Source organism: Neolamprologus multifasciatus, chromosome 17 (genome assembly GCF_963576455.1).
Source record: "Neolamprologus multifasciatus chromosome 17, fNeoMul1.2, whole genome shotgun sequence".
NCBI lineage: Eukaryota > Metazoa > Chordata > Actinopteri > Cichliformes > Cichlidae > Neolamprologus > Neolamprologus multifasciatus.
The window spans coordinates 19,207,476-19,221,199 of NC_140455.1; the positions used below are offsets into that span (position 1 = coordinate 19,207,476).

The window sequence follows — 13,724 nt, forward strand, 5'->3', positions numbered from 1 at the left end:
TTGGCTGTACTCGTCCGAGCCTACATGCGCGGGGATTGGTATCACCAGCGGCAGCTTGTTACAACAGTAAGGTGTTTTCTTGGAGAATGGAACATGAGCAGCATGGAATGGCTGCCGCTAACAACACACACCCACTAGGAGACCCCCATAGCTACTACAATAGTTGGGCAACCCCCCCTAGTGGTGCTATAACCCAAAAGGGTTGTTACAAGTTCCACAGCGTTCGGTGCTAGGATCAATACATTTTATAGCATACGTGCATCACTTTTGCAATATAATTAGAAAAAAACTGCATAAATTTTGATTGCTATGCAGATGACACCGTGCTGTATTTATCTATGAAGCCAAATATAGAATTCTGCAGATTAAACTAAAAGCTTATCACAAAAAACCTGGTTCACTTTTAATTGCCTACTTTTAAATTCAGACATAAATTGAGGTTTATTGCACTCAGTAATAAAAATCTTGGAAACAGGATCTCTAACCAGATATTTACTTTAGATGGCAATTAGATGGGTCCAATAACACTGTGAGAAATTGTAGATCTCTTGTTTGCTAGCATATGTTGTTCAGCGCACTTATTAAACACATTAATTTGCATAATATTGCTAAAATTTGAAGCATCGTGTCTCGGGGTGATGTTGAAGAATGAGTTCATAGACTTGTTTGTTTTTTATTATTTCTCTCATATTTGCGTCTCTCCAATGGTTCAATTAAATTCAAAGTTTATACGCAAATATGAGAAGGATCATATCTTAAAGACTTCACATAACATATTATGCTAACAGAGCTAACAAAGCAGTTAGCTTCTGCAGTCTGAGAAGCCTCTCAGACTGCAGGCTTCTCAGCTCATTAAGTTCTACTATAACCTTTGTCTAGTAACAGTCAACAAAAATGCATTGAGAATAAGTTCCTTTTTTGTGCAACAGAAGAAGATTTCACACAGACAGACTTTCTTTTGTCACCATTTAATCCTGTAAAACCTTTAGATTTACAGTTTGCATCAGAAGACTCAAACATGACACAAAGAAGACACTAAAATACAAAAAAAATAAATAAATAAATTTCCCTTTATAAACATTTTTACAAGTAGCTGCATCAACACAGTTCTCAGTTTTCAAAATATAACTTAACTGTCTTTGTATTACTAAGAAACTTCACATGAGGTAGCAAAGGAATGTGGCTTTTAATTTCATTAAATGTTACCATGGCAAACAGAATTAGTAACAGTAACATTGCATTCTAGAAACATAACAGGTCACATGAGTCAAAGGTGTCAGTGAGCAATAATTTGGCTGGGAATGGTCTCAAGACAGTGGCTAATAGCTGGTATTGTAAGCCATCACCTCTGTTCAGCTTTGGAAATCGCTAGATTCAGTTATTTTTCCTTTATAGACATTTTCTCATTGTTAATGTGATGAAAATAAGGATTTCCGATAAAGGTTGAAATAAAAGAGTCCAGTCAAATTTTAGACATTTACATTTCAATTTAAGATTATTAAGTATCGTTTTTCAAGTCACTTGAAACTGATGATCTCAATTTAGACAACTTCATCATGAAGACATAAGGCACAATGATAAGAACCTCAACCAAGTATGTCATTTTCAAATTCAAGAAAACAGACTCGACAGGGCTCCAGAAATCTGTGCACCAAGCTAGCAAAAGAAAAAAAACTCTATCATACTTTGACTAGTATGGTGGAGGTTTGCACATCTCGTTGTATTTTGGTGGTCTTGTGAGGATCATCATGGTGTGGCTGTTGGAGCGATACAGGTGGCACACCATGATGGAGGAAAGAATCACACCAAGGAGCTATTGGGGAACACAGGAAGATGAGTTAGGCATCAGGTTTTCTGCAAGTTAACACATTTTAATGTTATTAAATTCTTTTTTTAATTTTTGGAATTAGATTTTGTACTTGTTTCCTTTTTGTTCAGAAACAGATGCTGTAATTTTTCAGCATGTCAAAGGTGGGGGTATCAAACTTTGCTGAAAACAATTTTACAACAGATTTGACTCCCAATATCTGACCACAAAAACATATCTGCCTGATGGTAAAAAAGCTGAATTTCTCCCCACTGTGGCACAGGATCTAAGGACCTCACAGTCAACAAAAAGTTATAACCCTAATTTTAGATGTGAATAATAAATAGTGACTAACAGTGACTAAAAGGAGAGAATGCAGATTTTAAGTTATAGATCAGGCATTTATGCTGCTGAATCCTTAAATAAGGATTCAGTAGTTGATCTGAGCCATGTTTGCAGCTGGAAAATGGAGTCAAAATAACAGTACTGTTCCCAAAGTCCAGACGAGCTCCGACTGCAGTGAAGTGAAGTGAAGTGAGCAGAGAGCAGCTGAGTGAGCTGCTTTTAAGGGTTTTAGGGCTTTGCTGGGTGGGACGTCTGGTATGTTAGAGGTGGGAATTTCTGTGGAATGCTTGAATAGGAAGGGGAGGTTGAACGCAGGGTCTTCTTCCTTCCAGTTAAATCCAGTGGAAAGAGTTGTTGCTGTGAACAGGGAGGGAAGCTGTTCTCAGGCTGGCTGGAGTGGAGGAGAGGGCGGTGTTATGCCCCGTTTAAAACAATCCAGATGTGGAGACATGATTCCTTTTAGTTTCATGAGAATCTGTCATCAGCAGGAGGAGCCGACTTACTGAAAGTCAGTTTATTGCTCTACAGTTTAAAGTAGATTTTACTGCATCTGCACACAATGCACTCAGAGTTTTTTAAATAGTGAGATATATTTATAGGAGTATTACACTAACACACAGCGATGTTACATCGTTTGTATGTTATATCATCACATTTCTGCAGTGATTTAAAATGTAAAGCAGTATGAGTACTGCACTCAAATACAGATTACATCGTCTTTAACTTCCCCCCTTATTACTTTTATAGTTGCATCTTATTAAATAATACTTTTTGTTTTATTTATTTTTTGTTTGAAGTAAGTTTCATACTTTTTTGTGTCTGTAGTTTTTTGTGCATATCACACTTGATTATTTTATGAATCCTAATCATTTTTCATTGTGGAATAATTCGACCCACAAGGACTTTGAGCGTCCACAGAGCACTTTTAATCCTCCGAGTGTGAATGAACTGTCAAACAGAGCAAAGCAATGCAAACACTACCCTCCAATGAGTCCCACGTCACTGTTTTGCAGAAATCTGTAATTTGGGAAAAATACATGAAAAAATGTGTCATTATTGCCTCGTTAAACCATGGAAAAAAATTCAAGTGTTCTTGTAATGTCCCGTGTTTAAACTCGTACAAATGCAAAATTTTACATTGCACAAGACAACTAGTGATAATTTCTGAATGATGTAGAGCTGAATTTCACTATGTTAAAAGAACATATAGAGTACTTTTTAACATGAAATTCTCTTTCACAAAAATAAAGAAAATACTGTTTTCAGTTATGTTGGATTGAACAAATATAACAAGTTGTGCCACAAAAAATGTAATTATTAGTAGATTATCTTCAGGGTCCTGGATCTGAGGACCCAGAGCTCATGCGTCATTTTTGGGTTTAAGGAAAATTATTAATTTACTGGTCTTTCTGGATCGCTTGTGGCTGTTTGTTGGTGTGATCTGCTATTGGTCCCGCATCTCCCTGTGTACACGTGTGTACACGTGTGTTTGTGTGTGTGTGTGTGTGAGAGAGAGAGAGAGAGAGAGAGAGAGTTTTGCTGCCACACCAGGCCTGGAGAGTCTCCCGCGAGTCCCACCTCTGAGTCAGACACACCTGAGGATAATCCTACTTAAGAGAACAGTGGAGAGGTAGTTGGCGTGGGATCATTACACTAACACAGTTAGTTAGTTCACAGTTGTTTCTTGTTGGAATGCTTAAAGTGTTTTTGTTGGCCGGTGGATGGGGCTGTACTCACTGTGGCATCTCTTGTTTCCAGGTGAATTGCGGAAACATGTGGAGGGAGCAGCACACTGTTGTACACATGCATCGAGGAGGACAAAACATCACCACGTATCAAGGAGAAGAATCACGGCATGTGGACTGGGAACACATGCACTGCGGATTGTTGGCACTGTTTCATAGTTTCTTTTCATTGTAAATAAACACACTTTTTCCATTCAAAAAGTTATGCATTTGGGTCCTCCTTCAACCATCCTTGACAATTGTCTAATCAAAGACCATTTCATCTGAGCAGTTTTGCAAACTAACGTTCCTGTGTACATACGACACAGTTGGTAACCTGACCCAATTTTGGCCCTCGGTCTTATGTTTCACATCCCTGCTCTCAGACTAGCACAATGTTTGATGTAAAACCAATTCATCTAACTGAGGATATTAGTGTTGCAGAGTATAGCATGATGGAAAATAATGGAGAGAATCCTCCACTAAACTTTTGGGTTGGCATTACTTTTGATTTGTTTTTTGTTTTGTTTCTTTGTAGTATTAATTGCATGCTTTGGTGTTTTGTGTGTCTTTCTGTGTCTCCACTCCCATATTCTACTCTAGTCCAGCTGCCAGCTATTTGGAGTTGAGTACAGGGAGCAGCTGACTGGGTAGGATTGGAGCCCTTCTCTATAAGGGTTGTTGTTTTGTTAGTAATATACTGTTGCAGTAGGGAAGCCTTGGAGACTCCAGGATGAAGAGTGCACATTTTAAAGCAAAGGATCTTCCCCAGATATGTTTTTAGCTGCTTGTTCTTCCGAGTGACCACCTTTTCCCTGTCTGTAACCAGGCTGACAACCCTGACCACAGTGGCTTTGGGCCAGACCAGAGTTGTGTCTTCAGCCTGTAGTTTGACTCGGGGGGGGGGGGAATAAATCTTGTGTACACCATTGCAGTGTGAGTGTGGTGGTTTCTTACTGGTCATTATTGGAGCTTAACACCTTCTTGTACAGCAGCCATTTGGGGCCATACATAACATTAGCATAGTTTATTTTGTGCAGTAGGTGCCCGATGAATCACAGATATCTACCATTTTAAGAGGATAATAAACATAATTTTAAGGATCCTGTATGCTCTGTGTAATATGGATAGCTGGAATAACTGTAGCATTAGAGCAGAAGGTACCTTCATCTGACAGTGCTGACCCCGATAAGTATGAAGACACCGTGACTTTGGGAACAGGTAGAAAATATTCTTCAGACTTGGGCCATTTAAATAATTTGTGTAGTGTAAAATATAAACACGCAGAGAAGACAGAGAGGAGATGTGATAGAGTCTAAATCACATCAAGACATTCAGAGTATATCTGGAGGTAGCCTAATTTATTTTTGCCTATCAAGACAAACACTTTATACTGTGCATCAAAAACTGTTATGTAATAAAACCGTTTTAAAAAAGTAGGTGAGGTTTGTGTTTATGCAGGGGCAGGGCATAAACCCATAATCCTAGCAGTCACATGCAAAGTTTTAAGGCGTGTGCCAACCACCTGTCATGGGAACCCAAACTTCTATAGAAGAGTAGTAAATTTAGGTCAGAGTAATATCACGTCTTTTACCAGTTTTAATTTAGCTTTGATATAAAGTGAGTAAATATTTATTTGTATTTTATATAGATAAATTACTATACATACTTGTAATTTCACACTGAATTTCTGTTATTACTTCCGCCCACCTGCACTATCTATACACACAACTAGGATGCCCTGACCAGCACTTTGTGCCCCGTAAACACAAAAGTTGCCAGGAGAGCTGCACACAAGACAAGTTAGCATTTTTACATGGTTAGTGGTTTAGATTGTTACACTCCAATTTTTCCATTAAAACAAGACAGATTGAGGATGCCTCTCTCTCACTGAGTGCTGCTGTGGCCCGTGACCTTTCTCTACTAACCAATTACTAAGAATACAATAACTTCCTTTTTTAAACAAACGTCAGTGAAACAGAACAAGATTTTAATCCAACACAGATTTTCTTTTCTTATCTTTTAATCCTGTAAGACATTTACATTTACAGTTTACACCATAAGGATTAAATATGACACAAAGAAGACTCCAAAAATAATTTAAAAAAAATACAGAAATATTTTCCTTTATAAACATTTTTACAAGCAGCTGCATTAGCACTAGAGATGGCACGATACCACTTTTTTATGTCCTATACCGATACCGATATCATAAATTTGGATATCTGCCGATACCGATATGAATCCGATATAGTGTGTTTTTTAATCAATAAAACATTTTTTTTAATATCTTGCTGCATTTTGTATAAGTTCATACTCAAGTTTAAATAAATAACAACACTAAAGCCATTCTGTTATACCTGTATGTAAAAAATACACTGCGCCCAAAATCTTTCATAGTTCAGCAATACTGATCAAACTAATAACCTTAAACCTGCTCCATCCTCCCTATTCTGGTATTTTAAAGAGTACTTAGCAGAAATATTAAGCAACCTAACTAATAGGGTTGCAAACTCCCAGCAAAAAAAAAAAAAGGGAACCACCCTCCACCTCATGATGCTTAATCGATGTAATCAAATTTAATTTGATGCAGGAGGAAAATGCCCAGAAATAAATTATTCGCTCCATAAGCTTTACAAACATTCAGAGATGAACTTACACACTTGCTTTACTTCTCTCTGGGAAAACTTCCTCAGAGATGAAATGCTGGTTTGCTAGCTAGGCTACAAATAAACACAGCCGCTCTATCACGTGATGCACACTGCTGCAACGTGCTACGGTTATGAGACGAGTTACGCTGTGTAGCAAGTTTTGTGAGGTGCTTTTTTGATATTTAATGGATCGGATTACATTTTTTATTTCTCGCCGATATCCGATCCAGTAATTTGGGTCAGTATCAGACCGATACCGATACGTAATATCGGATCGGTCCATCTCTAATTAGCACAGACCTCAGTTTTCAAACTACAATCCTCAAATTCTCTGAGCTACTAGCAAGCGCCACGTGACGTAACAAGGGAATGTGGCTGTTCTTTTATCCAGTGTTACCATGACAACAGAATCAGTTACATTAATGCACGGTCTGATATTGTCATGTTGACATTGTTCCTGGATCAGCAATACTAATTTGAGTCCTGGTTTAACATTCCAAGTAACCAATCACATTGTAGTGATGTCATCACTGTCACTTTTGGAGTTGCTTTTTGAATAATTTTACGGACTTTTGGTAGATACACCTGTGGTATCACTTAGAAATTCCTGCGCCACTATCGTTCTCGAGTTATGGCATTCACAAACTTGAGTGTCCACACCGTCTGTCCGCCCAGCAGCATTAGGATAATACCCGATCAGCCTTTTATGACTGAGGGCTAACAACATGCAGTGCACCAAGGTAGCTAAAGAAAAGAAGTCCATTGTATTTTGACTAACATGCTGGGGCATTTTGCAGCTCCTTGTATTTTGGTGGCATCATGGAGATCATGATGGTGGGTCTGTTGGGGTAATACAGCTGGTGGATCATAATGGAGGACAGAATCATGCCAAGTAGCTGTAGGGGAACACAGGAAGTTTAGTTAAACATCTGGTTGTCTTCAAGTTTTTGTTTTTAAAGTGAACCAATATTAGTGACTAAGCTGCTACATGTTTACCCAGAAGATTTTTTTTTTTTTGACTGAAGGAGATTTGAGTAATAATTTAATTTTTAATTTTCTCCAGCAGATTAACAACACTGCACTCCCAGGAAAACTGAAGCTCTGGTGCTTCCAGTTTTGGTTATTACCCAGACTACTGTGGCCGTTGACAATGTACGAGGTCTCACTCAATCATGCCAATCGACTAGAGGCTAGTGAGATCCTACTTTAAGAAGTGGCTCGGACTTCCCAAGTGCCTCAGCAGCATTGGACTCTACAGCGACAGGATACTGTCATTGCCTATCCTTAGCCTAGATGTCACTGATGGACTCCCGGGACCCCATAGTGAGAGGCAGTGCTCCCACCCTAACAACTGGGAGTAAGTGGACCCCAGCCACATCTGTGCTACAGGCAAAATCCGCTCTTCAGCATCGTGACGTGGTGGGTCATGTCCAACAGGGTAGAGGAGGATTTGGTCTTGGCACAGTAACACCTCGGTGGGAACAGGCATCTGTAACCGAACGTCGGAAAATGGTAGTGGAGGAGGTGCGACGACAGGAGGAAACAGCCAGACATGCCAGAGCCGTGGCACTGGCCAAACAGGGTCGCTGGATGAATTGGGAGAGTGTGGAAAAGAGGAAACTCTCATGGAGTGAAATCTGAGGCATGGAGTCTAATAGACTAAGTTTCATCATCCGAGCGGCATACGATGTGCTACCTTCCCCAATAAATCTGCAGCTGTGGTTTGGAAAGGACCCATCCTGCCCCCTGTGTATAGTCCTAGCCACACTAAAGCACATCTTGGTTGGTTGTAGGACTAGCCTTACTCAGGGCAGATGCACATGGAGACACAACCAGGTTCTCAGGTGTCTAGCCGAGAAAGTTGAGTGCAAAAGAAAATCCATTAACGCTTAACCTTTCACGAACCAAGAGGAGCGTCAGTTTTCATCAACATTTGTCCGGGAAGGAGACAAGCCAAGGTCAAGCCCCTCAAACTCAGACCTGGGCCCGCTGAAGGCCGCCAGGGATTGGCAGATGCAAGTGGACTTGGATCAGAGGCTAATTTTTCCCACAGAGATCGTAACAACTACTTTGCGACCAGACCTCGTCCTTTGGTCTAACTCCCGAAAACTTGCGTATGTCATTGAGCTGACGGTACGATGGGAGGAAACAATTGAGGAAGCATTTGACCGTAAGAAGCTGTGCTATGCCAACTTGGCACCTGAGGCAGAGCACAGAGGCTGGAAGATCCAGGTGCGCCTGGTGGAAGTGAGGTGCAGGGGCTTTGTTACCAGTACAACAGCAAAACTGCTTAGAGAAACTGGGATCAGAGGACAGGCGCAATGGCAGGCTATAAGAGATCTAGCTAACACTGCTGAGAGGACCAGTCACTGGCTATGTTTAAAAAGGGCTGACATCACTTGGGCAGCTATGGCAGTCAGCTAACCAGGAGAGAAAAGAAATATTCTGCTCTTCTCCTCTCTGCTCTTCTTCCCTTTTCTGGGAGGCAGTGGGGAGGTAGAGCGTACAGCCCGATCCGGCAGGGAGGTGTGGGAAGCCAGATTGGGCACCTCCCTTCCGGCTCTTCTCTCTGCTCTCTCCTATCTTGTCCCTTTTGTCTTACTTCTCTCTATCACCTTTTCTATCCCTTTGAAGAAGTTAGGCTCCATAAATGCTGAAGAGGTAAGTATTGTTTCTCAGTTGCAGTGAATTGATAAAAAGAAAATGTAGGAAACTAAACAGAAGAAAGAAGAAGAGAAAAAACAATTTAACATAAACCAGTGACACACTCCAGGGCCTGATCAACCCTGGCAGGGCCTCCTTGGATGAGGGTGTCTAGTGATAATGGCCGAAACACCTGATGAATGCAAGGTCCACTACTGATGATGTGTCCCAAATTTAAAATGATAATCTAGATCAATCTCTAACCCCTAAACCTAACCAAGGAAGGAAAATGGCAGATTAGCCTCGGTAAAAGACCGAAAGTTGAGGCACACAACGACGTGTGCTGCTGGCAAAGTTTCTGGGCTGCCTTTCCTCATAACAGCCATCTCTCAAGAGTCTCTCCATCTAAAGCAATGCATTATTAGGGACTGTAACATCTAGTCCTTTTAACTGAACTATATATGGACTTTTTGAATGTTAGGTGCCTGAATCACCACCCCCTTCACCACCATGCTGATGGTTAATATAAGGTGGGTTTTTTTCCAATGTGACGCTTTCCATTATGACCAGAAATTTCCATTTTAGTCCCAAAGTATCGTCTTTCTCAAATTGTAAAGTCATGAACTTTATTATTTAAGTTGTTAACAGGCGTCTGTAGAATTTGACTGTAGTTTGTGGGATTTTTTAACTTCCATCCACTCCTAGTAAAATCGTTTCCTTGTGTTTAAACACACCTGATTGTCCCAAAACAATAAACTGCTTTTATAGAGGTGCTCACACTTTCTGATGATCAGCCCTGCATTTGATTGGCAGCAGATGCTGCTACCTGCCCTGGCAGAGAATGCAGATTGTAAATTATGGAGTGGACATTTACACTATTGAATCCTTGATTAATACTCACAGCTAGAATAGCTAGAGTGAAGCTGACCACAAGTATGATGTTGTAATGAAACTGGATGTGGTCCATGATGGTGGGAAAGCAGGTCTGAAAATAGAAGGAAAAATGAAAAATGTCAGGTTCTGATATAAACTGAGAAATGATTTAAGCTTTTACAAAGTGGGGCTGGGTCGCTCACCTTAGTGTAGACGGACTTTCTCTGCAGCATGAAAGTCTGGAAAAGTCACAGAAATAAAGACGTTAGAAACTTTGACACACCGTGACCAGTGAAGCGAGCGGGTGCATCGATACTCACGTTGTTTTCAACAGTCTGACACTTGCCCTCCTTCTCCTCCTCCTGGCTGCACACACAGGAGTCGGGGATGTTCTCCCAGTCTTTGTAGCTGAACAGACCACAGCAGTGAAACTACAAACAGCAGGAGAAGAAAGAGGAGGGTTACTCATCTTCAGGAGGATAAGACAGAGGAGATCATGGTCCACTCAGTGACTGTGGTATTGTGTTAACTCACACCTAACCAACAAACTGCCAAAGCTTCTGCTTTTATAGAGGTGCTCACACTTATTAATGATTACCTAATCAAGTGCATTTGAAACAATAAGGACTAAGTAAGTTTACTTTTATACAATTTAACTTAGTTCTTTTTATATAAATAAAGGCACCATACGGTGTAATATGTCTCGTTTGACATCTCATCTGAGGTTATTTTTAAGTGATTATAAAACCCGCCAAGGACCACATTGCATTTCTTAAACAGTGGATACTTTATTTTTCCATGACTGTAGCTTTTGGTTAAACATTAAATGTAAATGCAGGAAAATAAAACAGGTGGCAATATCTTACCTGTTTCTGAATGTCCTCGGTCATGTTCCTCACGTATGTCGAGGATTTGTCCAGAGGCACAAACTCGCTGAATGTCTCCACTCCGATGCCTCTGAGCTGCAAACATAGACATTATGTTTACATCGATTAGATTTACATAGTAAAACTTGTAAAAAGCATCTTAAGGGTTCAGGTAATGGTAAAAAAAAAGAAAAAAAAAAAGAGTAAAAAAGGCATGTTTATAAGTCTGTCTTCATGTCAAATGATTCGACTCCACAGCAGCACATCCTGGCCTTTACCTGAGGACGTGTGACGGCAGCTTGGATTCCAGTTATTAACATCAGCCAACATCCAATGACGGTGTACACCAGGGACTGTAGAGACATGCAGGGATACTTTTAATCTAATATCTTTAATCTGTGGGGCTTAGTAGAAATCAGAGTGATGGAATTATAACTTTTACAGCATTCTGAACTAAATGGCTTCATAAGATTTATTGAATCATTTCTTTTCTTTAATTTAATGAGTGGAAAATGTAATCACCGTGATCAGGGCCACTTTGTTCTCCTTGTGGGCTGCATAGGCTCCCAGCATGGTGATCATTATGGTGATGCAGCCCACGATGAAGAGGATGAAGAGTTTGGTGGCACGACCCTCCAGCTGTGGACAGAAGTGTCACGAAAAGGTTAGTGGGCTTTGTTTGTTTGTCCCCACGTGTTGCATTTATGTTTGAATGTGTCCTCACGTTGTATCCTCCTCGAATGTTCATGAAGAACTGGCACCACAGAGCGAGGACGATGGCCACTCCACCAACAACCTGAACAAAAAGAAACAGTCTGGTTAGAGCTGCTGGATCCTTTAAACACAACAAGGACATGAAATGACTGCACAGCCACACATGTGCACGAGCACAACAACAAACTTTGAAAGTAAGAACAAACATGTTGAGTTTATGTCGGTTTATTTTACTCTTCTAAGCTTCGGTTTCATTTACATGTAAAAAAAAAAAAAGGAGGCAAATGTGGTTATTTCTGTTTTACTCACCATGAAGAATATGTTGAAGATGGTGAAGATGCGTTTGAGGCAGATGTTGATCTGAGCCATTTTTGCAGCTGAAAAATGCAGTCAGAATAACAGTACTGTTCCCAAAGTCCAGACGAGCTCCGAATGCAACAAAGTGAAGTGAGAGGAGAGCAGCAGAGTGAGCTGCTTTTAAGGGTTTCAGGGCGCCTCACACAGAGAGGCGTCATGGATATGTTGGATACGGAAACTTCCAAGGAATGGATAGAGAATAAAGGAATCATATTTAAGAACTTCCTCTTTGTTTTTCCAGGAAACCTAGTGTAGATCACTGGGTTCGGAATAAAGGGCGGTGGAAAAATTAGTCATTCAACAGGAGAGGCTGCTTACTGTAAGCCAGCTTATTGACACAGCACCTGAACAAAATGTATTCTGTTTTTTTTCGGGGGGGGGGGGGGGGGGGGGGTTATAAGAAATGTACGTTTCATAGGTTGTAAGTACATTCTCCTGTAATCCCAAAATAAAAATGTTTTGGGATTGAATTTTTTTAGGTTAGTATAATGATTAAAAAACAGACATCAGGGCTTTTATTACACTATTTTCTGGTTCAAATGTCTTTTAACTTCAGGAGTTTCACAACCTGAAACAACGGAATGAAACAAAGACACGTCTGAACATTAAATCATAATTTTTAACATCTCACAGTCGAGCTTTTCGCAACACCTGACACTCACCTAAACCTGGGTCATCCGTGGCACTAACAAGACAGAGGGCTGAGTGAGGCAGATAGCATTTTACAGCATTTGGAAATGGAGTCATACTCTGCTGTCAGGGGATGAGGTGGAAGAAGGTCAGATATTGGAAGCAAGAACATGGAAGCTCAAAGGAGGACATAGATGAGGACCCTGAGCAGAGTTAAAGTGGCAACACCCAAATATCATTATGGATCAGCTAGGGATCTGCTAGCCTGTGTGGTCTCACGTTCCAGAGGTTTATCCTCTGAGCAGGGATGGTGTGACAGCAGATCACACTGTCCCTGCTCAGGCTCATCAAAAGCTAGTATGAAGCTTTGGCCTTCTTCCACCTCACCTTCTAATGTCTGGAGGTCTGACGCTTCTTCTACATATTCATCCTTCCGTCTGCTTCCTGAAGCGTGGATACAGGTTGATACAGACTAAAGTAGCTTCGTTGCATTCTGTTTAAGAGGTCCCAACTTCGGTGGGACAGTGGACGTGCTGTCCTTCTCCTCATTCTTTACAGTGACAGTCAGTAACACACAGACAATGATATTCAACAAGAAAACAACAAATAGTCTGAGGTAAGGCAAATACACAGCATTTGCGACATGAAATATTATGAAGAGAAGATGGGGGAGAATTCGTACAACACGCAGTTGTGTAACTGTAAAGACGTTAGAAAATAACTGTAAACTGCTACGTCCACACTAGCCCTGATAGATTTTTCGTCTGAAAATGCTCCGCGTCCACACTGGCGTTTTCAGTCGTTTTCACAGAGTTGTGCGTCCACGTTGAAACGACCGAAAACTCTTACGTTCCAGTACTGCGCATGCGTGAAACGCAAGATGATTCGGCCTGCCTCATTTCTGTATGCCGTTTATTTACTTTGCGGCTCTTTGAAACGTTGCAGCAAAATGTCGAGGAAAATCACTGAGTGTTTTAAATGGACTAACAGTGAAGTGGAGTTGTTGCTGTAACACAAAACTACAAAGTTAGCAAAGCGAGTGAGAATTAAAGAATTTGAAGAAAAGCTATCTGGAGCATGTACAGACTGATATTAACTTTTAATAGGGCTGTCA

At 40.6% G+C, this 13,724-nt stretch overlaps 1 protein-coding gene across 2 annotated transcripts; it reads right to left on the bottom strand.

Annotated features, from left to right (window-relative positions):
• Window positions 1-329: 329 nt before the first annotated feature.
• On the bottom strand, window positions 330-12,347 carry LOC146499298 (tetraspanin-8-like). 2 transcript variants are annotated; one of them, XM_085138200.1, is made up of 9 exons: window positions 11,933-12,347; window positions 11,634-11,705; window positions 11,432-11,548; window positions 11,188-11,262; window positions 10,910-11,005; window positions 10,364-10,474; window positions 10,247-10,282; window positions 10,072-10,155; window positions 330-1,813 (listed from the first exon to the last, which is right to left on the bottom strand). In XM_085138200.1, exons 1-9 carry the CDS (start codon window positions 11,990-11,992, stop codon window positions 1,691-1,693), a joined length of 774 nt encoding a protein of 257 aa, XP_084994326.1. In that variant the 5' UTR covers window positions 11,993-12,347; the 3' UTR covers window positions 330-1,690. The 2 variants fall into 2 exon arrangements, with proteins under 2 accessions (XP_084994326.1, XP_084994325.1); XM_085138199.1 differs by lacking the exon at window positions 330-1,813 and adding an exon at window positions 3,568-7,423 and having other exon boundaries at window positions 11,933-12,341.
• Window positions 12,348-13,724: the final 1,377 nt, after the last annotated feature.